This window comes from Microcaecilia unicolor, chromosome 11, assembly GCF_901765095.1.
Source record: "Microcaecilia unicolor chromosome 11, aMicUni1.1, whole genome shotgun sequence".
Classification (NCBI taxonomy): domain Eukaryota; kingdom Metazoa; phylum Chordata; class Amphibia; order Gymnophiona; family Siphonopidae; genus Microcaecilia; species Microcaecilia unicolor.
The window spans coordinates 35702765-35729698 of record NC_044041.1 but is presented as its reverse complement, the minus strand read 5'-3'; the positions used below and the strand labels follow the sequence as shown (position 1 = coordinate 35729698).

The 26934-nt window shown below is 47.7% G+C and overlaps 1 protein-coding gene across 1 annotated transcript in view; it reads right to left on the bottom strand.

Moving 5' to 3' along the window:
- Nucleotides 1-2626: 2626 nt before the first annotated feature.
- Nucleotides 2627-26934, bottom strand: part of LOC115479959 (P2X purinoceptor 7-like) — a 36975-nt gene continuing 12667 nt past the window's right edge. Inside the window, exons 3-7 of the mRNA XM_030218303.1 lie at nt 22610-22703; nt 16047-16112; nt 15841-15954; nt 12772-12864; nt 2627-3975 (exon numbers count right to left, since the gene is read on the bottom strand). Coding sequence (XP_030074163.1) covers nt 3466-3975; nt 12772-12864; nt 15841-15954; nt 16047-16112; nt 22610-22703 — 877 coding nt within the window. The 3' untranslated portion in view covers nt 2627-3465. The remainder of the gene's footprint in view (nt 3976-12771; nt 12865-15840; nt 15955-16046; nt 16113-22609; nt 22704-26934) is intronic.

Here is a 26934-nt window from a genome sequence, read left to right as displayed (position 1 = left end):
TTATAGAACATGTAGACAAACGTGGTTTAATGGGACAGAATCAGCATGGATTCAGCCAAGGGAAGTCTTGCCTCACCAATTTGCTTCATTTCTTGAAGGTGTGAATAAACATGTGGATAAAGGTGAGCCAGTTGATGTACTGTGTCTAGATTTTCAGAAAGCTTTTGATAAAGTTTCTCATGAGAGACTCCTGAAAAAAATTAAAGAGTCATGGATAGGAGGCAAGGTTCTGGCGTGGATTAGGAATTGATTATTGGACAGAATACAGAGGATAGGGTTAAATGGCCATTTTTCTGAATGGAGTAGGGTGAATAGTGGAATGCCACAGGGATCTGTACTTGGACCGGTGTTAACATATTTATAAATTATCTGGAAATCGGAACAAATGAGATGATTACATTTCCAGATGACACAAAACTATTCAAAGTTGTTTAAACACATGTGGACTGTGAAAAATTACAGGAAGACCTTAGGAAATTGGAAGACTGGGCATCCAAATAGCAGATGAAATTTAATGTGGACAAATGCAAAGTGATGCAGATTGGGAAGAATAATCCAAATCATAGTTACCTGATGTTAGGGTCCACCTTGGGAGTCAGCACCCAAGAAAAAGATCTAGGTATCACTGTAAACAATACACTGAAATCTTCTGCCCAGTGTGCAGTAGCAGCCAAAAAAGCAAACAGGATGCTAGGAATTATTACAAAAGGGATGGTAAGTAAGACAAGAATACTATAATATCTCTGTATCGTTCCATGGTTCAACCTCACTGTGAGTATTGTGTTCAGTTTTGGTCTCCATATCTCAAACAAGATGTAGTGGGATTTGAAAAGGTTCAAAGAAGAGCGACCAAAATGATAAAGGAGATGGAACTAATCTCATATGAAGAAAGGCAAAAAGAGCTAGCTGAGGGGAGATATGATTGAGGTCTACAAAATCCTGAGTGGTGTAGAACGGGTAAAAGTGAATCGATTTTTTTTACTCGACAAATAGTTAAGCTCTGGAACTAGATGCCAAAGGATGTGGTTAGTGTATCTGGGTTTAAAAAAGGTTTGGACAAGTTCCTGGAGGAAAAGTCCATAGTTTGCTAATGAGATAGACATGGGAAAACCGTTGCTTGCCCCGGGATTGGTAGCATGGAATGTTGCTACTAATTGGGTTTCTGCCAGGTACTTGTTACCTGCATTGGCCACCATTGGAAGCAGGATACTGGGCTGGATGGACCATTGGTCTGAGCCAGTATGGCTATTCTTATGTCCTTATATTCTCTGCATTGTTCGAACAGAGACCTATTCTTTGTTGCAAGGTGTACACAAGACTGCTGACTTTGAAACATTCATAAAAATGCAGATATTTAATTGCAAAATATGTGCAACTGGATTATTTAAAGACATGTAGAAAAAAACTGACATAATGGCACCCAAAGACCAAAAAGGCCCATCCAGTTTACATAGGAAGATGGCTAGTTTAAATTTTAAAATACATGATAACATAGTAGATGACGGCAGAAAAAGACCTGCATGGTCCATCCAGTCTGCCCAACAAGATGAACTCATGTGTATACCTTACCTTGATATGTACCTGTCTTTTTCAGGGCACAGACCGTATAAGTCTGCCCACCACTATCTTCGCCTCCCAACCACCAACCTCTCTTCCCCCCACCGGCTCCGCCACCCAATTTCGGCTAAGCTTCTGAGGATCCATTCCTTCTGCACAGGATTCCCACGCATGTTTGAATTCCGTTACCGTTTTCCTCTCCACCACCTCCCGCGGGAGGGCATTCCAAGCATCCACCACTCTCTCTGTGAAAAAATACTTCCTGACATCTTTTTTGAGTCTGCCCCCCTTCAATCTCATTTCATGTCCTCTCGTTCTACCGCCTTCCCATCTCTGGAAAAGATTTGTTTGCGGATTAATACCTTTCAAATATTTGAACGTCTGTATCATATCACCCCTGTTTCTCCTTTCCTCCAGGGTATACATGTTCAGGTCAGCAAGTCTCTCCTCATACGTCTTGGAACGCAAATCCCGTACCAATCTCGTAGCTTTTCTTTGCACCGCTTCCATTTTTTTTTACATCCTTAGCAAGGTACGGCCTCCAAAACTGAACACAATACTACAGGTGGGGCCTCACCAATGACTTGTACAGGGGCATCAACACTTCCTTTCTTTGATATACCGCCCATTTCGCCCTAAGACAAGTCACACTGGTTAGGATTGTAACTGCTGTTCAGTGCAGGTTCTCCCTCCACACACACACAGGGCAAAAGTCTTCTGTGCCAGGATACAATAAAACAGACATGTTTGATGTGTTAAAATTGCTTGATATATTTATTTGTTGCATTTGTATCCCACATTTTCCCACCTATTTGCAGGCTCAATGTGGCTTACATTGTGCCGGAGTGGCGATCGCCGTTTCCGGATTGAGAAATACAAAGTGATATTGCATTAGAGTTCATAAATGATAAGGTAAATTACAAAGTATATTGCTTTCTCTGCAGCACGGATATTTAAATTTATTTATTTTGTTACATTTGTACCCCGTGCTTTCCCACTCATGGCAGGCTCAATGTGGCAGGCAATGGAGGGTTAAGTGACTTGCCCAGAGTCACAAGGAGCTGCCTGTGCCAGGAATTGAACTCAGTTCCTCAGGACCAAAGTCCACCACCCTAACCACTAGGCCACTCCTCCACTCCTAAATAAGTGACCCACCTCAAATGCATCTCTCCCCAGCGCATAGCCTGATGGCAGCTTTTGTTAGACTTGAGCCCAAACTGGGTGGGCACAAAATTTTCTTTCCTCTCTGCCCTCTCCCCACTCTCTGCATCCCCGACCCCCAGTGCCTTCCCCAAACTCAAAATATAAATGACTGAATTCCCAAGCCCCAGCAGCTGAAGACATCCTGCATGTGAGGGGGTAGAGGGAGCAGTGATTACACCAGCTACCCAGCTTGGAAGAGTTGTGGCAGAAAGATCTTCAGCTGATGGAGCTTGGGGATCAGCCACAGCAAGGGTTTACTAATGTTGGGTTGGTCTGAGCCCAAAGTGGGTGGGTCCTGATTAATAATTAGGTCTGCCACCTCTGTTGGGCAGCGGAAGCCATGGGCTTTCTACTATCCTGAAAAGGATTGCATGGTCCCTCTGAATACTTAATTACTCCAACCTCCTACAGTCCCTGCCCACCCTAAACCTCTTTCTCTCCCTCTCATTGTATCCTTTCCACCTGTCAATTGTAAGAAGCACAACAGCATTCACCGATTCAAGGAAACTGAACAGGAGATGAGATGTGAGAGCTTCTGCTGTGGCCCCTGAGCCACCTCATTTCACAAGGGCTGCCTCTGGGGTGCAAAGTGACAGTTTATAAATTTGCAGGTCTCAGAATGTTTCTTCATATTAGTTTTAGGGTTGTGCGACTTGTGAGTTATTCCTGCGTGAGTTGCTGATGTCATGCAGGGTAAGTAAGGATTTAAGACACAGGCTTTGGAATGAAACTGTGGTATTTGCCTCCAGCTTTCGGATACTTGTTTCTTATTGCCCATCTGCAGCAACTCGGTATGACACAGTAGTGCATCAACACGTTAGAGCCAAACCTCCAGCGAATGTACTGGCTGTAGGCACAGTGGCGGAATTTGTCAGTGATGTGCTCGCTGGTTGTGTTTAAGAAAGGGTCGATGTAGGACAGAATCGACTCCAGCGCTGACCTGGAGAGGACGAGCTGCTCAAACAAATAGGCACTTGTAATACATGGGCCCGGAGACCTTCGGCAGCACAGCTCCTCCTGAAATGTGAACATGTCACGGCATTTCCCACAGTGACACCAAGGCGGAGGATCTGCATCTTGCAGGAGAGGATTCAGTTCAATACTGCTGACTAGTGGCATGTCATGGTCTGCATCAGAGACAGACGGTGAAGCAGCCAGAAGACCAGCTGGTAAATTGCTCATATTGCCTGGAGTGCTATCAGTGTGTTTCTGTAACTGTAATAAAAAAATGGAGAAAAAAAAACACCAGAGTTAACAGGATATAGACAGGGGGTGCATATTGTTTTTGCCATGCTCTTATGCATGCTGTTTTTATTATTTACCCATGATCAGTTAACCATAACCATACCCTCTTTGTATGTAAATCATGGTTTTGATCCGGGGGGGGGGGGGGGGGGGGGGCGTAGTTAGGACACTAACCCATGTTAAAGACATCTAAAGCCAAATGCATTATTTAGGTTACCCAGTGTAATACAGTAATAAGATGCAAAACATGAAAATGCATATAAAGCATCTCATTACTATATAAATACTATAACACAGCTTCTAGTGAGCGCCAGGTGCACACCACAAGCTACATTATAATACCAGCTTTATTTTACTGCCCAGGAACATCAGATCATCAAGTGACCAGAGTGCCTCCTTCAAGGCAAGAGGAGAGATGATGCATGGGGGGAGAGGGGCAAGAGAGGGAGAGATATTGTACGGGAGGTAGAGAGGGGCAAGAGAAGGAGAAATGTTGGTCATGGCAGTGGAGGGGACAGAGGGAAAGATGATGCATGGGGGGAGAGGGGCAAGAGATGGAGAAATGCTGTACGGGAGGTAGAGAGGGGCACGATAGGGAGAAATGTTGGTCATGGCAGTGGAGGGGACAGAGGAAGAGATGCTGCTTGGGGGGAGAGATGTTGGAAGTGTGATAGACCTTGGAACAATTTTCAGAAGACTGTATTTGTGAGGAGCTAGCACTAAAGGTGGACAAAGCGAAGGGGCCGGATGGCATACATTTGAGCAGGGCTTTTTTTGAGGGGGTACTTGGGGGTACTGAGTACCGGCATCTTTTCCATTGTCTGCTAAAATTGACCCATGGTCCCCAAGTGATAATGAAAGAGCTCAGGCCCTACACATCAATTCTGCCTTGTCATAGATTCTGTGACTGGTTGCAGGGGGCCTGGCTATTGTGGGGTGGGTCTTTCAGTGATCACCCCACCGCTGAAGGATGGCCTGGCATTTGAGTACTGGCACCTTTTTTGCTAGAAAAAAACGCACTGCATCTGAAGGAACTTAGGGAGTTTCTGGTGACTCTGCTGTCTGCCATTTTCAGTGCTTCTTTAGAGTCAGGAGTGGTCCTGGAAGATTGGAGAAAGGTGGATGTGGTCCCTCCCTACCAAAGCGTAAATAAGGATGAGATTAGGAACTACAGGCTGGTTAGTCTGACCTCTGTGGTGAGTAAACGGATGGAAATGTTGCTACAATAGAGGACTGGAGTTTCTGGAATCCAATGAATTGTAGGGCCTAAGGCAGCATGGTTTTACTAGAGGTAGATCTTATTAGATGAATTAAATTAATTTCTTGGACTAGATGACAAACTCAAGGGTGATCTAATGTGAATACATACCTTAAGGGCAATCATCAGTGAAATCTGTTATATCCTTTTTCCTATTATTTTATTCTAGTACCTTATGATGATCATTGTTTACTTCTGATAACCACTCTATGTATTAATATGGGGCTATATACATATATATACACACATATACTGTGATAAGGTCACATGTATGTGATAAAGTCACATCCAGGATAGTTGGGTTAAGGCAGCTTCAGTCTGAACTACAAGCCCCAGAAGACATTGCAGGCAAGGAACCAGGAGGTGAGATGGGAAACCCGGACTGGACTCCTAGCTGCAATCAGGGAAGACATGGGTTTAAGCTGGCAGGTTGTGTAGAGTGGCTGCCACTAGGCGGAAAGAGAGTTAGGAAACCCTGTGTGCAGGAGCTCGTCATTGGTCTCATTAGTCTAATGCTTAACTCAGTTGGTTTGGGTGTGAGGAAGCTAAGGGAAGGAGAATGATTGGTGGTGGTAGCTGACGCCAGGGATTGATTAGGCAGGTGGGAAGGAGTCCCAGCAGTGGAGTTCAGTTCAGGAGAGAGAAGGAGAGAAGCAGTTGCAGGCTGAAAATCCTTGGGCAAGGAGGTCCCTAAAGTACTGGTAGTTACAGGCTGAAAATCCTTGGGCAGGGAGGTCCCTAAAGTACTGAAGCAGGCTGAGATTCCTTGGGTGAGAGGAAGTCCCAAAAGTATTGAATTCACTGTGATGCTGATGCAGGGGAAAACCCTTGGGTAGAAGGAGTCCCTAAAATATTGAACTCTCCTGAAGGTAAAAAGGATAGAAGGTAGAAACTGCTACTGGGTGACTGAACTGTGATGATAAACTGAAAGAACTGTTTGTCTGGGGAATTGAATTACTGTTTATTGTGCCCTGGATAAAGAGCCCAGACTGAAGCCTGCATTGAATCCTGGTATGTGCTATGCTGCTATTGGAACTGTGTACTAGAAACCTGCATGGAATAAAAGTTCTTAAGATTGAAGTTACTGGTGGACATCTGTTTCTTCACTATACCGGGAGCCTGTGGCTGGAGGAGATTGTTCTATCCTTGGCTGCACAAGAGAGGCGCCTGGTTACAATACATATATAAGTCCACACAATGATTTACAAGATATTACACGGACAAGCCCCCACCTACATGAATCACCTTATCAACCTCCCAACCAGAAACAGTTTGACGTCTTCCCGTACTTACCTTAAACTACACCTCCCCAACTGCAAAGGTATTAAGTACAAATCCTTCTACTCATCCAATTTTTCCTTTTTAGGTAGCCAGCTTTGGAATGCTCTACCAAGATCCATCCAAACAATCAACAGCCTTTTGCCCTTCAGGAAAGCACTGAAGACCCATCTCTTCAAGATAGCCTACCCTAACGATTCAACCTCATCTAAAACCTGCCAACATGATTCTTATTGATGATTGTTATACATTGACCATGTTTTCCCATTATCCTTATTGCTATCCCATATCCATTCCTCTCCATCTTCCTATGCCTACCTTCTAACACTCATTTCCTTCTGCACCCAATTCCTCCTATGTTCAATTTACTTATGTTAACCCCATTAATATTGCGTTTACTACAAACTGTATATTCTTTTTTACGACTTTGTAATTCTTCATATTGTTACTATGTAAGCCGCATTGAGCCTGCCATGTGTGGGAAAGCGCGGGGTTCAAATGTAATAAATAAATAAATAAATTATATATATATATATATACACACACACACAATGCGGACTCCTATATAAACATTAGCTATTATTTGTTAATTTGTTAATGCTACTTTTAATGTATTTCATACATTTTTTTAAATAAATAAACATGGACTAAAAAAAAAAAAAATGAGGGAGACGGCCAGATTTTAGCAAAGCCTTTGACACAATTCTGCATAAGTGGCTTCTAATTAATCTGAGTGTCCCTAAAGTGACTGACTCAGCGGGCCACTGCAGAAAGCTGTCTCAGGCTGCAGCATGCAGTTAACAAGAAGTCTACACACTCGTTAAAGGCCACACAAGGCAGAAAGGAGTTCAGCAATCAAATTAACATGTGCAACAGACAACAGTGCACAGCATATTTCAATGCATGATAAGGAGGTAATTAGCTAATCCACAGCAATGCAAAGAAGCATCTAACCTGTGCGCTGATGTCTACAGTGTGAACAATCTACTGCCAGGTTCTGAGGCAGCATAGAAGGGTTAAGGGAAATGGGACTTGATATACCGCCTTTCTGAGGTTTTTGCAACTACATTCAAAGCGGTTTACATATATTCAGGTACTTATTTTGTACCAGGAGCAATGGAGGGTTAAGTGACTTGCCCAGAGTTACAAGGAGCTGCAGTGGGAATTGAACTCAGTTCCCCAGGGTCAAAGTCCACTGCACTAACCTCTAGGCTACTCCTCCATTCCACTCCTCCCACAAGGGGAGCCCTTGACTCAAATGCCCCCTTTCCCCAATAGTTTTCTAGCAGCAGCCCCTCCTTCCATCTCCGAACCAATCTGCCCACTCTCTCATCCCCCCAACATAACCAGAAAGCCCTAGCAGTCTACTGACCCCCTCCCTCCTCCCAATCAAATCCCCCTGGCCTGACTTCCAAAAATAACTTGGGTAAGCTACACTGGGCAGGGTCAGTCTGACAAATAATAGATTTTCCCTCTTATTTAGTATTCTTGGTGGAGACTACTAAATAAGGGTAAAATTCTCCTATTTGGCAGGTTGATCCTGCCCAGTACATGCCAGGATGCACTGCATGGGGTCAAGTGCTGCTATTTTTCAAGAAGGTAGTACCGGAGGCAGGAGTGAGTGGGCATTGTTCCTGCTTTTAAGGCTTTGGGGGGGGGGTCAAGAGGGACCTGTGGGAGAGGTCAAATGGTTGGTGGTGCCACCAGGTACCAAGGAAATTTTTATGAGATGGATAGAGAAGAGGGGAGGTCATGTCATGGGGGTAGGGGAGGGATGCTGCTAGACACCAGGAATTTTTTTTTTTAAGTAGTAGGAAGGAGGTTGGGTCAGGGGGTCCCCTAGACACTGGGGAATTGTTTTAACAGGCTGGAAGGGGTTCAGGTTAGCATGGTGGGCAGTGCCACTAAAAACCAGGGATTGGGTTTTGGTTAGAGCAGGGGCCTAGCCATAGCCCACCCAGTTTGGGCTCAGGCTTACCCAGCAGTGGAGCACCCTTAACAGCGCTGGCATTGGAGGGAGTAGGCTTGGGCTTTCACAATCTTGCATCTCTCTCTCTCTCTCCCCGGTAGTGGTAGCAGTCTTGATTCCAACATGCTGCCTGCCAATAACCCAGAAGATATGCCGGGCAGTGGCATTTCTAGACAGAGATATTTGGGCTGGCAACAGGGGGGCAATTCAAAATGAAGTTTCTGCACACCATAACTCCCTTCCCCCCCACTTTTAAATTAGCATTAAAACACCACAGTCTTCTATGTATAAAAGAAACCCTCCCCCTGCAGCCAGTTTCAACTACCTGGTAAACCTCAACAAATTCCTTTCTTTTGGCATAGAGTTTGGATTCTCTATCGAACAGGTCAGAATCATAGACCTACCAACCAGAAACACAACAGGATCAACACGAACATACCTAAATCTCCACTGCCCAAGCTGCAAAGGACTCAAATACAAATCAACCTATGCATCCAGCTTTTCCTATATAAGCACACAACTATGGAACACATTACCAAAAGCCGTGAAAACAACTTATGATCACCTAAACTTCTGGAAATCACTAAAAACTAACCTGTTCAAAAAGGCATACCCTACTGACCCAACTTAAATGCCTGTACCCTGCAACACAACGAAACCAAAGCTCGTAATGGACATATAATAACTCTTCCTCTCTTCGATTCTTTTCCTTTCTACGAATCCCTAATGTGTCTGTACAAACGAACCTTATTCTACCACAACATTATTGTATTTGTTCATACCGGAATTGGCGAACGCCTTTCCGGTACTATGTAAGCCACATTGAGCCTGCAAATAGGTGGGAAAATGTGGGATACAAATGTAACAAATAAATAAATAAACCCTGAAGTTCCAGTTCGGTATTACAAACTCCATATTCACCAACAATTAAGACATCCTCCTTCCAACTCACCATATAAAAAATATTCAGATTGTGAATATCACCTCATGAACAGCACATGCTCCTTCCATCGCTAGACACTCTTTAAAGCAGATGGGTTTTTGTTTTGGGTGGTGACTCTACCGGATGTGGAGAGCACTAGTTGTGAACATTTTTAATTTTTAGAACAGACCAGACCCTTTGCAAAATAACACAAAACCTATAAAGGAAGCTTGCCAAACCATAATAGTCTACCTATGAACCTGGACTCTTTCACACATGCAGAACATAGACTGACTCTCGTCAAGTACAGAATAAATAACCACAAACTAAAAATAGAAATATGTACAACAAAATACTTAAACCCAGTGATGTGCTGCAGCCGGCTTCCACCAACTCACAAGAGTCATTTGTTAAATTTTTAAGAATTATGGGAGCTGGTTGTTAAAATAGGCCCTCCACGGTTAACAATTGGCTCCCAAAATTTGGGCTCGGGCCTCTTGCTGAACTCCCTTTTACTTTGCTGGCAGGGATCCAAGCAAGCCCCACTAGCCAAATAAATACACTTCCGCCACTCCCTGCTGCTTCTTGAGCATGCATAAGCGAGAAGTCCCGGCATATTGCTCAGAGCCAGAAACAAGCAGCGGGAAGTGCTGCCCGTCCATTTATTTCGCTGGTGGAACTCTGTATTCCTGCTAGCAAATGTATGCATACTGTGCTCGCATGGGGGGAGGGGGGAAAGGAACGAGTTCCTTCGGGCCAGATGCACTAAACTTAATGAGCCATTAACGAGCGAGTAGTAAACCGTGGCATGCACTAAATGCTTCTCCGAGCCATTTTCCGATCACAGTAGCAGCTAGCGAAAACGGAATGCAGATGAGCTAATTAGTACCCCAATGTGTATAAATCGTATTGTAATGAGATGCACTACTGTTTTCCGATTGCCTAACCGTGGAAAATCACGTTGGGGCTGCGCAGCCTCTAAAAACTTATACAAATGTAACAAAAAAAATTGGGAAAAAAAACGTCCAAGTGCTCGTTAGGGCCATCCTTCTGAAGCGCCTAACATGGACGTCCTTCACTGAAACATTAAAAAAAAAAAGGACGGCCCTGACGAGCACTTGTTAGAGCCGCGGGCCGGAGCACAAGCTGCAGCCGCCAGTATAGCCGGTGATCCCTGCCGCCCCACTCTCGGAAGAAGGAGGTGGATTGCGGCTGACCGTGCAGACCCTCCTCCTCGGGAACGCGCAGCTCTGGGGGGTGAGAGTTGCACCAAATTACCACCGCCGGCATCGGGACGTGCGAGGATGCCTAACATGGACGTCCTTCACCGAAATATTTTTTAAAAAAGGACGGCCCTGACGAGCAATTGGACGTTTTTCCCCAGATCTTTTTGTGATGGGTGTTCTTCTGCGAGGACATCCAAATTAAAAAACTATTTGGACGTCCCTTTCGATTATGCCCCCCTCCAGGTCTCTCTCCGCCAATCACAGCGCGTTTAGCTCTCACCGGTGTCAGCTAAACGTGCTGTGATTGGCGGAGAGAGACCTGGAAGGGGGCATAATCGACATGCTCGACCGGCCGACTGGTTTCTGAGGGAATAGAGAATGCAAGTAAGCTACAATGAGCAGCTCATTTGCATTCCCTTTCCTTGATGCATGGCCGTTCCCTACCGATTCACTACGGAATCGGTAAGGGAACGGCTCTTCCGAGGACTTTAGTGCATCTAGCCCTCAGTCCACTACCGGTTCCCCCCCTCCCCAGATTGCAGGGCTGGCTACTCCCGGAGAAAGAGCCCGTTGTTAAAAATTTACCAGCAAAGTGGCACCCTTGAAGGCAGGCGCCCCCCTGCAGTGCTTACCCTGCTTACCAGGTTTGACCGGCCCTGCCTGCCAGAGGGGCATAGATAGCAGTTCCTATTGGGGGGGGGGGGGGCTGGGTGTGCACACATTTCCTCTCTCCCTCCCACCCTCATTCTATTTTAAAAATAATACATTTGCTGGCCAGGATGCCAAAACCCTGCCCCCATATCTACACTACTGCTGCCATGTACTTGTGCCCTGAATTGGCCATTGTTGGAAACAGGACACTGGGCTTTATAGACCTTTGTTTTGACCCAATACAGCAGTTCTACGTTTAAAGATGCAGGCGAAAACTGCTGCACCCAGAGCTGCTGGTAGAGACCTGTGAGGCAAGTTTCCACCTGGGGCTTGAGGTTTGAGGGCAGGGCTGCTGAGGGACAGAGCCAGGTCACCCCCCCCCCCCCCCCGTACCTTCCTGCATCTGGTCTCGGTCTGTCACACTCCTGCTCCTGTGTGCCGGGACTTGGGTTATCGCGTTAGCACAATCACCCAGGTCCTGACACACAGGAGCATGAGAGAGACAGACAGAAGGAGCAAAATCTTCTGGAGTCGGGTCCCCATTGGAGGCCAGGCCTGGGGAATCTTGCCTCCCCCCTCCCTCTCGGCAACCTGTCAGGGCCGCCGAGAGGGGGGGGGGACAGGGGGGACAAAATTCCCCGGGCCCGGGCCTCCAGGGGGGCCCGGCACTGGAGTCCCACCCGTCCTCCGTCACCAGGAGGATCTCGCACCTCCAGGGGCCCCGCGGCGCTTCCTGACGTTCAGCTGCTTCTTTCTTTCCATCCGCCCTGCATTTAAAAAGTTGCAGCGGCGGCGAAAAAGCAGGCTCACCTCTCCTTTAAGCCCTTCCCCTTCTCTCTCAGCGTGCACTGATGCAATTTCCGGTTTCCGCGAAAGCGGTACAGTGCACGCTGATGAAAGTGCTGCAGGCAACAGCAGATCACCTCCCTTCGGGCTTCCTTCCCTCTCTGTGTCCCGCCCTCACGGAAGTTACGTCAGACGAGGGCGGGACACAGGGAGGGAAGGAGGCCCGAAGGAGGGAGGCAATCTGCTGCTGCCTGCAGCGCTTTCACATGGAGGTGAGAGGCGTTGTGATTTTAATGCTGGGGCCCGGCCCCATGGAGGGGGAGCGGCGGTGACGACCTTGGGGGGGGGGGGGGCTGGGGGTGGCCTTGTCCCGGGCCTGGCCCAGTCTCTCAATGGCCCTGAACCCTGTCTGGGGGATGCCAGCACAATTCATTAGGGAGAGGGATGCAAGTGCTGCTTCCAAATGCTGCAAAAGTAGACCTTCTTCTGATCCTTCACATGGCTGCATCATAGGAGGAGAACTCTGGTGGGCTCCCTGTATCATTCAGAGAGGATTCTTGCCTTGTGTGTGGCTGGACCCCTCCCCCACGCCTGGCGATATGCCTGGCTTTGCTCCCCCCCCACCCCCCGGCAAAAACATAACTTGTTAAATGGCATGAAAGTTGATTTAACCTACCTTCTCGCCTTTAGCATTTTGTAAACTGCTCTTTAACATTTTATCCACGAACATAATGTGATCTTCATCCACAAATGACACATACAGGCAAACCTGCACAAAATTCAACAGCAACACTCAGAAAAGAGATAACACCTTTTGGCCACTGAAAAAGATTAAGAGTCAGATTCATTAAATGGTGCTGAAAAATAGGTGCAGGGGAAAAAAATCGGCACTCAACACTCTTCTATAATAAAAGGTGCTCTGGGATGAGTACCCAACTTTGGGTGTGAGGACTCAGGCCTGCTGAAACCTGGTGTAAATCCTGGCAAGCCAGCTGGGCACAGATCTACTGCTCTTTCCTGCCCCAAAGAGGCCACTGGACCACCAGGCACGATAAGGTATGGGACAGGAGGGGAGGGGATGTGGATGGAGTGAGCTATAAAAAAAGGTGAGTAGAGGGGACATAATTGGGGGGAGAGGGAGGGAATCTGGCTTTCTTGGGGGGGGGGGGGTCAAGGTGACATTGTAGTGCAGGGATGTGGTGGGTTGTGACAGGAGACATGATGGGGAGAGAGTAGTGGATGCTTGGAATGCCCTCCCATGGGAGGTGGTGGAAATGAAAATGGTAACAGAATTCAAACATGCGTGGGATAAGCATAAAGGAATCCTGTGCCGAAGGAATGGATCCTCAGAAGCTTAGTCAAGATCGGGAGGCGGGGCTGGTGGTTGGGAGGCGGGGATAGTGCTGGGCAGACTTGTACGGTCTGTGCCAGAGCCGGTGGTTGGGAGGCGGGGCTGGTGGTTGGGAGGCGGGGATAGTGCTGGGCAGACTTGTACGGTCTGTGCCAGAGCCGGTGGTTGGGAGGCGGGGATAGTGCTGGGCAGACTTATATGGTCTGTGCCCTGAAGAGCACAGGTATAAATCAAAGTAGGGTATACACAAAAAGTAGCACATATGAGTTATCTTGTTGGGCAGACTGGATGGACCGTGCAGGTCTTTTTCTGCTGTCATCTACTATGTTACTACGTTACTATGATGGGGTGTGACGGGGGCATGGCATTTTGTGACAGGGTGTGGTGGGTGTGAATGGTATCCTCTTTATTACGGCAAAAATGGTAACCCTAGTCTCTCCTGAAGCTGGCTATAATTTTAGCTGTAACCTGTGTTGTGTGTTTATTTCCTCAACACACATCTTGGGCTCTGAAATCTAAGAGCTGAGGTAAGGGCAAGGAGTCTCCCAGGTTTCAACAGCCATCACCTTTCATCTTATGCAACTTTCTCTCATGCATATTCATGTGGGTGTGGCAGGAGGTTTGTCTCTTACCTCCGGTTGGAGGACAGAGTGAAGCAATAGAGAAGAGACTCGATGAGACAGATTGAAAGACATAAGAAGAATAGACCAGAATTGGTTTGGAATCGATCTTTTGTTACAATTTGGGAACAGTGAGGCACTATTTGAAAACACATTGGGATACACAACAAGACAGTTTAAAAGTATGTACGGATATTGACACATGGTGTAACATACAAATGAAGAAAGAAGATTTACAGTGTCAAGGTTGAGTAAAAGACTGGATTGTTACCACGGACAATTGAAGAACTTTATATAATGGAGTGAAGATAATCAGAAAGTTGTTGTATAAGAAGCGAAGTTACCAGCTTTAAGTAATACCGCATGTGTACTTAACGTGCAATTACCCAGTATGATTAACAATGTATGAGTGAATGGAGGAACGAATGAAGCCAGGATATAGAGGTTTATATGATTGGTAATGTAATCTGAATATTTAAAGGTTTAATAAAGTAAATTGATATAATAAAATATTAAAAGTGATTACTTTGGTTAGATAATATAGATGTAATCAGACTGAAGTTGTGTAACTCAGTGGGGATATCATGCATATTCGTTGGGGTTATCCTGAAAACTTGACTGACTGGGTGTGTCCCAAGGACTGGGGTGAGAACCGGTGGTCTACAGCAGGCTTGTCCAAGTTCAGACCCTGAGGTCCGCACACAGCTCAGGTTTTCAGAGTATTCCTAGTGACTATGGAGGAGAAAGGTTTACAGGCTTTGCTATCTCCATTGTATGCAACTTTCTCTCATATATATTCATTGTAAATAACAAATGGGGACTCGTTTTTGGTGGCTTGTTTTTATAGACTTGTTTTTTTTTTTTCTCTCTTTTTTTTTTTTTGTTAATATTTGTTTGTGCGGGACACCTGATAGGATTCAGCTCATGTGGAGATTATTCACAAAGAGGGACATTTTCCTTCTCTGGATATTGTTTGACATTTATTAATATACGGAAGGCAGTGAAGCGATAGTACTGACAGAGATACTTTCATCATCACTTTCAAAAGATAAGTAAAATTATTTGGTGTTTGGGTGGTGGGGCTAGTTCTGGCCAAGACTTCTACGGTCTGAATCCTGAAAATGGCAGATACAAATCAAGGTAAGGTATACACAAGAAGTAGCACATATGAGTTAATCTTGTTGGGCAGATTAGATGGACCGTGCAGGTCTTTTTCTGCCGTCATCTACTATGTTACTATGTAAGTAAAATTATTTATTTATCTTCATATTCAAGTACATCTGTCAGTGCAACGATTGTTATCCAATAGCCATCTTGTTCCAGGGCTGGAATGGTGGGGATGTTCTGAGCACTAACTCACATATTTAGTTGATAGGTATTGATGATAGTGTTTTAGGAATTATATTAGGATTAATGTAATCAGCAAATGTATATGGAATACATATTCATTGGGGATATGTGAGGATCGAACTTGGACAACACTGATCTAGGGCAGGGCAATGGGTTGTGATCCAAGGATCAAATCTCACTTCTCCCACTGACAACTGCTGTGATCTTGGCCAAATCACATTATCTCCCACTGCCTCAGGTACCTACTGAGATTGTAAACTCTTTGAGGCAGGGAGGGGTCTACTGGATCTGATAGGAAATAAAAACATGGTATACAGAGGTAATGAGTGACACCAGACAGGGATAGCTTTAAAAAGAAGGGGTGTGGTCACAATGCTAATTAGCACATGACAGCAGTCTCATGTCCTTAGCCTGTATTACTTACACACAGTGGCCCAATGACCGTCTTGCTCTTCTTCCGAGTGTAGAATTCTTTGGCGGGACATTTCTTACAACAGCAAGGGCGTGAAACCAGGAAACAGTCAATGAAAAATGTGGCCTGGTTCAAAAAAGGCACAACCCGTCAGCTTACAGTTACTACTGTCAAAATCTATACGGAAAGAAACATGATACGGTGGATGACCTACTCACCATTCCGAAGTAAGAGAGACTGGAGCCGATGTAGATCACCAGTTCAAAAAAGTCAAACTTTCCTGCCTTGGATACAAACACAGAGAAAAGATCTTTTCAGGGTCTCTGGCAAACTATTTTAAATTGTGCTTATTTTGGAAAGGCCCGCATACGTGTGCATGTGCTTTTTATAAAATAAGGGCCTAAAACTAACCCTAGTAGCATATGAAGAATCGTGCACAAATGTACACCTGTTCCAAGACATGTGCAAATAATGTATGTGCATACATCAGAACGCTATCCTAGCTCTGTCCAAATGGCACTCTTGGGGAGGTCTGTGTATCTACATCTATATGTATCTCTCTTTCTATGTATATCTAAGCAGAGTTCAAAGTAACATGCATAATTCTAAAAAAGCCACACAAAATCTAATATAATAATTTGCTATGTGAACGTTCTAGTGTCTCACTGGGATCGTAACCACCTGCTGACGTCACTGGCCAGCAGTAGAACCCTGCTTGCCTGATGTCAGCAGGGGGTTACGATCCCAGTGAGAGACACGCGTTGAAGAACAGCGGGAGCGGGCAGAAACATCCCTATGTGCATGTCGCCCCCCCTCCAAAATTGCCAACCCCCCTCTGCTACTCTCCCCTCCCCCCTCTTACCGGGGTCCTGGCGGCAGCAGTGAAGAGCCTCGCGAGTCTGCTGCCTTCTCTTCTCTTCACTCTCAGCTCTGACTCTGGTCCCGCCCTTGTGGAAACAGGAAATGAGGGCGGGAACTGAGTCAGAGCTGAGAGCGAAGAGAAGGGAAGGCAGCAGACTCGCGAGGCTCTTCACTGCTGCCGCCGGGACCCCGGTAAGAGGAGGGGAGGGGAGGGGAGGGTAGCAGAGGGGGGTTGACGATTTTGCAGGGGGGGCGACGTGCATGTAGGGAGATGGGTGGGGCCAGTGTCGGGGAAGGGAGGGCCGCGGGTGGAGGCATCGCAAGGACGTGTCTCTGAGACAGAGAGGAGGGGGGACTGGAACTCGGGGGAGGGACAGAGGGAAGGAGAGAGAGAGAGAGAGAGGAAGGAAGGGCCTGGAAATCGGAAGGGAAGAAAAGGGGCCCTGGGACTTGGAGGGGACAGAGGAAGAGAGCAAGGGAGGGAGAGAGGGATAACCTTGCTAGTGCCCGTTTCATTTCATACCAAAACGGGCCTTTTTTACTAGTCTAAAAAGAAATCAATAAAAACAAATGATAAAATACAAATCATCTCGTACAAGCTTGTCTGCATATCTGCTTGATTGTTCATGTATTTGGACATTTTATGAGCAAATGCAACGAAACCTTGCAGGGACAAGTTCCTGGAGGAAAAGTCCATCAACTACTATTAAGATAGACATGAGGAAAGCCACTACATATCCCTGGGATTGGTAGCTGGGATTCCAGAATCTTGCTACTCTTTGGGGTTTCTGCCAGGTACTTGGACCTGGATTGGCCACTGCTAAAAGCAGGATACTGGGCTAGATGTACCAGTCTGTCTGACCCAGTATGGTTATTCTTACGTTCTTATGACCATCCCCTCATTAGGAAGGAGGTCAATGACTACTTTTGGTAGAAAAAACCATCTCCTCCCCCCTCCCCCCCCAGCCTGCAACAGCCTGACTCTCTGACCAATGAGATTACAGCTTTGGACAGTTTTATGGAATTATTGAGAGGCACACTGTGAGAAAGCATAGAACATGCATGCACCCAGAGGTTTTCAAGAATGTTCAATGGTCCATCTGCTTTGAAATCTGATTGGATGCTATATCACATTTCCTGTGCAATGCCAGGTACTTCCACTAGTATCTGATTAAAGTATGCACTATGTTTCTGTGCTCCTATCTTTTATTTTATTTATTTATTGGGACTTATTAATCACCTTTATAAAGAGATTCACCCAAGGCAGTGTACAGTAGGTACAGTTTAACATAAAACTTATAATTTTGTTAACATAACAATAGTAAAATAACCAAGAATAAACATAAATACAATCAATGAGGTAAACTTGAAAACAGTAAACTGAAACCTAATAATAAAACAATATAAAAATATACACATTTAACAGCACTGGATATCAAATACCAGAGATATAATACAATGTTAGCATAATACTAATGATACACCTAACAAACGTGTATTAGAACATTCAACTAGCATATATATGATGCTAAAGATTTCCTACAGTATGGCTTACCATATGCATGTCTAAATACTCAAAAATCCACTCATATACAAAATAACAATGTTACTGGGGAAAAGCCTCAAAGAGCTCCAAGATTCAATGTTCATCTAATGGAGCTAAAACAGACCAAATGGTCTTCTCTTCATCATAGGCAAAAACCCCACTGTTGCAGCACTGAATAAACTTAACAGGCTATTATTATTATTATTTATTGCATTTGTATCCCACATTATCCCACCTATTTGCAGGCTCAATGTGGCTTACCTAGTTTTGTTAACATTGTCATTGTAAGGTGACATATACATTTAATATTGTGTAGAGGTTAGATAAGGGTAGGAAGAAGAAGGAGAGGAGTGATTAAGGTAGCTATAATAGATGAGTTATCTTAGTTGATTGGATTGTCGGGTGAATTATTGTGGTGATTAGTACTCATTGTATGCCTTGCTACAGTCTGTTACTCTGTAACTATAATTTATGTAGTTATTTCTTTTAACGTTTTTTTTTTTTTTTTGAAACGCGCTGTGATTGGCTCAGAGACTTCCAGGTCTCTCAGCTGAGTGAAGCACGGCCAAAAAGGACGTTTTTATTATTTGAGTGTGAATAATGGCCAAAATGGAAGGCTATTTTTGTGATGGACGCTTTCAACTGCACTCTCCGATATCAGCTGTTTGAAAAACGGCCAAAATGGAAGGCTATTTTTGTGATGGACACTTTCAACTGCACTCTCCTATATCAGCTGATCAGGTGAGCGGCAGCACAGAGGCGTATTTGGCATGCGCAGAGCAGACAGCATAACGCTTTGCTGCTCTGCGCATGCTTGACCGGTCGATTCACTGACTGTTTTAAGAAGGAATAGAGAATGCAAGTGAGCTACTACTACTACTACTACTACTACTTAACATTTCTAGAACGCTACTAGGGTTACGCAGCGCTGTACAATTTAACAAAGAGAGACAGTCCCTGCTCAAAGAGCTTACAATCTAATAGACAAGTGAACGGTCGGTCCGATAGGGGCAGTCAAATTGGGGCAGTCTGGATTCACTGAACGGTAAGGGTTAGGTGCCGAACGCAGCATTGAAGAGGTGGGCTTTAAGCAAAGACTTGAAGACGGGCAGGGAGGGGGCTTGGCGTAAGGGTTCAGGAAGGTTGTTCCAAGCATAGGGTGAGGCGAGGCAGAATGAGCGGAGCCTGGAGTTGGCGGTGGTGGAGAAGGGTACTGAGAGGAGGGATTTATCCTGTGAACGGAGGTTACGGGCGGGAACGTAAGGGGAGATGAGGGTAGAGAGGTAGTGAGGGGCAGCAGACTGAGTGCATTTGTAGGTAAGAAGGAGAAGCTTGAATTGAATGCGGTATCTGATCGGAAGCCAGTGAAGTGACCTGAGGAGAGGGGTGATATGAGTATATCGGTTCTGGCGGAATATGAGACGTGCAGCAGAGTTCTGAACAGACTGAAGGGGGGATAGATGGCTAAGTGGGAGGCCGGTGAGGAGTAAGTTGCAGTAGTCCAGGTGAGAGGTAATGAGAGCGTGGACGAGAGTTTGGGTGGTGTGTTCAGAGAGGAAAGGGCGAATTTTGCTGATGTTAAAGAGGAAGAAGCGGCAGGTCTTGGCTATCTGCTGGATATGCGCAGAGAAGGAGAGAGAGGAGTCAAAGATGACTCCGAGGTTGCGGGCAGATGAGACGGGGAGGATGAGGGTGTTATCAACTGAGATAGAAAGTGGAGGAAGAGGAGAAGTGGGTTTTGGTGGAAAGACGATAAGCTCGGTCTTGGACATGTTCAGTTTCAGGTGGCGGTTGGACATCCAGGCAGCAATGTCGGATAAGCAGGCCGATACCTTTGCCTGGGTCTCCGCGGTGATGTCTGGTGTGGAGAGATACAGTTGGGTGTCATCAGCATAGAGATGATACTGGAAACCATGAGATGAGATCAGGGAGCCCAGGGAAGAGGTGTAGATTGAGAAGAGAAGGGGTCCAAGGACCGATCCCTGGGGAACACCAACAGATAAGGGGATGGGGGTGGAGGAAGATCCATGAGAGTGAACTTTGAAGGTGCGGTGGGAGAGATAGGAGGAGAACCAGGAGAGGACAGAGCCCTGGAACCCAAATGAGGACAGTGTGGCAAGAAGTAAGTCATGATTGACAGTGTCAAAAGCGGCGGATAGATCCAGGAGGATGAGGATGGAGTAGTGGCCTCTGGATTTGGCAAGGAACAGGTCATTACAGACTTTAGAAAGTGCTGTTTCTGTCGAGTGAAGAGGGCGAAAACCGGATTGAAGTGGATCAAGGATGGCATGAGAGGAGAGAAAATCAAGGCAGCGGCTGTGGACTGCGCGCTCAAGTGTCTTGGAGAGGAAGGGTAGGAGGGAGATGGGGCGGTAGTTGGAGGGACAGGTAGGGTCTAGTGATGGTTTTTTGAGGAGTGGCGTGACTACAGCATGCTTGAAGGTGTCGGGGACAGTTGCAGTGGAGAGAGAGAGGTTGAGGATATGACAGATGGAGGGGGTGATAGTAGGAGAGATGGTGTTAAGTAAGTTGGTGGGGATGGGATCAGAGGAACAAGTGGTGCATTTTGAGGAGGAAAGAAGGCGGGCGGTTTCCTCCTCGGAGATATCAGGAAAGGAGGAGAAGGAGGTCTGGGTTGGTTGGTTGAGGGAGAGGGTTGAAGGGTGAAGAGGAGGAGGTGGCTTGGTAGTGAACTCAAGGTTGATCTTTTGCACCTTGTCGCGGAAGTAGTCAGCCAGTGATTGAGGAGAGAGTGACGGGGGGGTGGGAGCGGAGGGCACTTTGAGGAGGGAGTTAAGGGTGGCGAAGAGACGACGAGGGTTAGAGCTGAGAGAATTAGTCAATTGGGTGTAATAGTCCTGTTTGGCAAGGAATAGTGAGGACTGGAAGGAGGTTAGCATGAATTTGTAGTGAAGGAAATCTGAATGGGTGCGAGATTTCCTCCAGAGGCGTTCAGCAGATCGGGCGCAGGAGCGAAGGTAACGGATGCAAGGGGTCAGCCAGGGCTGGGGATTAGTACGCCTTGTGGGACGGGAGGTGGATGGTGCAAGGGTGTCCAGAGCAGAGGAGAGAGTGGCATTGTAAGCGGAGACAGCCTCGTCAACAGACTCGGAGGACATGATGGAGGGGAGGAGATTAGAAATACTAGATGATAAGGTGGGAGGGTCAATAATCTGGAGATTCCTGGAAGTAGTGGTTAATGTTGGGCGGGGCTGAGGGGGAGGGTGAAGAAGTGTGAAGGTGATCAGGTGATGATCAGAGACAGGAAGAGCTGAGGTGTGGAAATTGGAGGGTGAGCCGGAAGAGGAGAGGACGAGGTCAAGGCAATGGCCATCACGGTGAGTAGGGGTGGTGGAACATAGCTGGAGGTTGAAGGAGGATGTTAGAGTGAGGAACTGAGAAGCGTGAGAGTTGCACAGGTCATCAACGTGTATGTTGAAGTCTCCGAGAATGAGGGATGGAGATGAGGGTTCAAGAAAAACAGAAAGCCAGGCATCGAAGTCGGTGAGGAAGGAAGGGAGGGATTTATCAGGGGGGCGGTAAATGACTGCCACTCTGAGTGGCAACGGGTAGAATAGACGGATGGAGTGGACTTCAAAGGATGAGAAGCAATGAGACTGTGGTAGGAGGAGGGGTTGGAAGCTACAGGAGGGCGAGAGTAGTAACCCGACGCCTCCTCCACGGCCAACTAGGCGGGGAGTATGGGAGAAGAGATAGCCTCCATGGCATAGAGCCGCAACTGAGGCAGCTACAATGAGTAGCTCATTTGCATTCCCTTTCCTTGATGCATAGCCGTTCCCTACCGATTCGCTATGGAATTTGGTACGGACAGTGGCGTACCAAGGGGGGGGGGGCAGTGGGAGTGGTCCGCCCCGGGTGCACGCTGCCGCGGCGCACGCCTGCTCCGAGTTCGCTAAACTTTGTCGCTCGTTCGCTGCAGCTCCCTCTGCCCCGGAACAGGTTACTTCCTGTTCCGGGGCAGAGGGAACTGCAGCGAACGAGCGATGAAGTTTAGCAAACTCGGAGCAGGCGTGCGCCGCGGCAGCCCCCCCTCAAGCGGTGTGCACCCGGGGGGGGGTGTCATTTTGCCGGAGGGGGGGCGAAGGTGTAATTTAGTGGGGGGGGGGGCGCTGCACCCGGGGGGGGCGCATTGGCGCTCCGCCCTGGGTGCCATCCAGGCCAGTAACGCCACTGGGTACGGAACGGCTCTAACGACGACTTTAGTGCATCTTGGCCTCTGTTCCTAATGCAAGTTAGGAGATCTCAAGGGATACTTAAAAAAAAAATTCTCAACTTGCTGAAGACAGGGATTCTCTTATCTTTATGCAAAATACACATCCACAAATACAGTAGTAAAAACTGGTTTGCATTTACTGTGCCAAACACCAGGATGTCAAATCGTATCCCATATGCTTTAATCAATGTCCTTGCTTCTGTACCATCTGCGTGTTTGTAGTATCTTGCAAACCTGGAAAACAAAAAAAGCAGTTGTTTGTAATTTTAGAGGAACTGAAACAAATGTAAAAACATTAGGAAAATGACTGAGTAGCAGCCTGCAGGGTCACACCGGACATATTCAAATTCCAATCTCAGAAACTAGCATTAAGCTCCCAAATGTCTAGAAGAAAGAAGAAATGCAGTTCTGACAAGATGGAAAGACAGAGGCAGTAGAACCAATTCATTTATTATACATGTGAAGTAAATATATAAATACTAGTAAAAAAAGGCCCGTTTCTGACACAAATGAAACGGGCGCTAGCAAGGTTTTCCTCGGAGTGTGTATGTTTGGGAGAGTGTATGTGAGAGTGACTGTTTGAGAGTCGGAGTGAAAGTGTGATTGTGTGAGAGAGAGCGTGAGTCTGGGTGTGAGTGTGTTTGTGAGAGAGTGTGTGTGTGAGAATGAGAGTGTGTGCAAGTGTGTATGTGAGACACAGTGTGAGTGAGAGTGTGTGTGTGTGGGCGAGAGAGAGAGAGAGTGTGTGTGAGACACAGATTCTCTGTTTGAGTGAGTGTATGAGACCAAGCGAGTGTGTGAGTGACTGTGTGGCACATAGAGAGTGAATGTGATACAGTGTGAGACAGAGTGTGTGAGAGTGAGAAAGACATTGTATATGAGAGAGAGAGTGTGAGCCGTGCCCTTCCAATCCATGGCCATCTGTCCCCTGCCCCCTCCATTCATCCTTTTCCAGCAATTCCCCTCTGTCCCTGAGCCCTGCCCTCCCAATCCATGGCCATCCATGTTTGTCTGTCACCTGCCCCCTCCATTCATCCCTATCCAGCATTTCCCCTCTCTGCTTGAGGCCTGTCCTGCAATCCATATCCATCCATGCCCATCTGTCCCCTCCATTAATCCCTATGCAGCAATTCCCCTCTCCCTGAGTCCTGCCCTTCCAATCCATGCCCATCCATGCTCCTCTGTCACCTGGCCCCTCCATTTTTCCCTATCCAGCATTTCCCCTCTCTGCCTGAGGCCTGCCCTGCAATCCATATCCATCCATGCCCATCTGTCCCCTCCATTCATCCCTATGCAGCAATTCCCCTCTCCCTGAGTCCTGCCCTTCCAATCCATGCCCATCCATGCTCCTCTGTCAACTGGCCCCTCCATTTTTCTCTATCCAGCATTTCCCCTCTCTGCCTGAGGCCTGCTCTGCAATCCATATCCATCCATGCCCATCTGTCCCCTCCATTCATCCCTACCCAGCAATTCCCCTCTCCCTGAGTCCTGCCCTTCCAATCCATGCCCATCCATGCTCCTCTGTCACCTGGCCCCTCCATTTTTCCCTATCCAGCATTTCCCCTCTCTGCCTGAGGCCTGCTCTGTAATCCATATCCCTCCATGCCCATCTGTCCCCTCCATTCATCCCTATCCAGCAATTCCCCTCTCCCTGAGTCCTGCCCTTCCAATCCATGCCCATCCATGCTCATCTGTCACCTGGCCCCTCCATTTTTCCCTATCCAGCATTTCCCCTCTCTGCCTGAGGCCTGCTCTGTAATCCATGCTCCTCTGTCCCCTGCCCCCTCCATTCACCCATTTCCAGTAATTCCCCTCTCTCCCTGTGCCCTGCCCTCCTAATCCATACCCATCCATGCTCCTCTGTCCCCTGCCGCCTCCATTCATCCTTTTCCAGCAAGTCCCCTCTCGCCCTTCCATGACCCCCCCCCCTCACATCCATGCTACGCTCTCTCCCATGTCCCAGCCTGGCCCGCCCTCTTCTCCCCCCCCTTCGCATCCATGCCCCCCCCCTTCGCATCCTTGCCCCCCCCTCGCATCCATGCATCCCTTTTTTTTTTTTTTAATTCTTTTTAACTTTACCTCCGTGGCGGTTCGTGCAGCGAAGCGTCAGGGAAGGAGGCGGCGCTCCCGACGTCTAGCTTTCCCTTCGCTGTGTTCCGCAAGAGCGAAGGGAAGGCTAGACGTCGGGAGCGCCGCCTCCTTCCCTGACGCTTCGCTTCCGGATTTGTTTGTTTTGTCGCGAGGGCGGGGCAGAGACGGCTGGCTGGCTTGAAGGCTTCACACCACGAATCCCCGAACCCTTCAGCCTCAGCCTGGGAGTGACGTCAGATGGCTTCACGGCTTCAAGGCTTCAAGGCTTCAGGCTTCAAGGCTTCAAGGCTTCAGACTTCCGGCTTCAAGCTTCCGGCTTCACAGAACGTGGCTTCAGAACGTTGAGGGTGCGTTTTATTATATATACTAGTAAAAAAGGCCTGTTTCTGACACAAATGAAACGGGCGCTAGCAAGGTTTTCCTCGGAGTGTGTATGTTTGGGAGAGTGTATGTGAGAGTGACTGTTTGAGAGTCGGAGTGAAAGTGTGATTGTGTGAGAGAGAGCGTGAGTCTGGGTGTGAGTGTGTTTGTGAGAGAGTGTGTGTGTGAGAATGAGAGTGTGTGCAAGTGTGTATGTGAGACACAGTGTGAGTGAGAGTGTGTGTGTGTGGGCGAGAGAGAGAGTGTGTGTGAGACACAGATTCTCTGTTTGAGTGAGTGTATGAGACCAAGCGAGTGTGTGAGTGACTGTGTGGCACATAGAGAGTGAATGTGATACAGTGTGAGACAGAGTGTGTGAGAGTGAGAAAGACATTGTATATGAGAGAGAGAGTGTGAGCCGTGCCCTTCCAATCCATGGCCATCTGTCCCCTGCCCCCTCCATTCATCCTTTTCCAGCAATTCCCCTCTGTCCCTGAGCCCTGCCCTCCCAATCCATGGCCATCCATGTTTGTCTGTCACCTGCCCCCTCCATTCATCCCTATCCAGCATTTCCCCTCTCTGATTGAGGCCTGTCCTGCAATCCATATCCATCCATGCCCATCTGTCCCCTCCATTAATCCCTATGCAGCAATTCCCCTCTCCCTGAGTCCTGCCCTTCCAATCCATGCCCATCCATGCTCCTCTGTCACCTGGCCCCTCCATTTTTCCCTATCCAGCATTTCCCCTCTCTGCCTGAGGCCTGCCCTGCAATCCATATCCATCCATGCCCATCTGTCCCCTCCATTCATCCCTATGCAGCAATTCCCCTCTCCCTGAGTCCTGCCCTTCCAATCCATGCCCATCCATGCTCCTCTGTCAACTGGCCCCTCCATTTTTCTCTATCCAGCATTTCCCCTCTCTGCCTGAGGCCTGCTCTGCAATCCATATCCATCCATGCCCATCTGTCCCCTCCATTCATCCCTACCCAGCAATTCCCCTCTCCCTGAGTCCTGCCCTTCCAATCCATGCCCATCCATGCTCCTCTGTCACCTGGCCCCTCCATTTTTCCCTATCCAGCATTTCCCCTCTCTGCCTGAGGCCTGCTCTGTAATCCATATCCATCCATGCCCATCTGTCCCCTCCATTCATCCCTATCCAGCAATTCCCCTCTCCCTGAGTCCTGCCCTTCCAATCCATGCCCATCCATGCTCATCTGTCACCTGGCCCCTCCATTTTTCCCTATCCAGCATTTCCCCTCTCTGCCTGAGGCCTGCTCTGTAATCCATGCTCCTCTGTCCCCTGCCCCCTCCATTCACCCATTTCCAGTAATTCCCCTCTCTCCCTGTGCCCTGCCCTCCTAATCCATACCCATCCATGCTCCTCTGTCCCCTGCCGCCTCCATTCATCCTTTTCCAGCAAGTCCCCTCTCGCCCTTCCATGACCCCCCCCCCCTCGCATCCATGCTACGCTCTCTCCCATGTCCCAGCCTGGCCCGCCCTCTTCTCCCCCCCCTTCGCATCCATGCCCCCCCCTTCGCATCCATGCCTCGCATCCATGCCCCCCCCTCGCATCCATGCATCCCTTTTTTTTTTTTTAATTCTTTTTAACTTTACCTCCGTGGCGGTTCGTGCAGCGAAGCGTCAGGGAAGGAGGCGGCGCTCCCGACGTCTAGCTTTCCCTTCGCTGTGTTCCGCAAGAGCGAAGGGAAGGCTAGACGTCGGGAGCGCCGCCTCCTTCCCTGACGCTTCGCTTCCGGATTTGTTTGTTTTGTCGCGAGGGCGGGGCAGAGACGGCTGGCTGGCTTGAAGGCTTCACACCACGAATCCCCGAACCCTTCAGCCTCAGCCTGGGAGTGACGTCAGATGGCTTCACGGCTTCAAGGCTTCAAGGCTTCAGGCTTCAGGCTTCAAGGCTTCAGACTTCCGGCTTCAAGCTTCCGGCTTCACAGAACGTGGCTTCAGAACGTTGAGGGTGCGTTTTACTATATATATAAATATGTCAGGGCTTCCCAAAC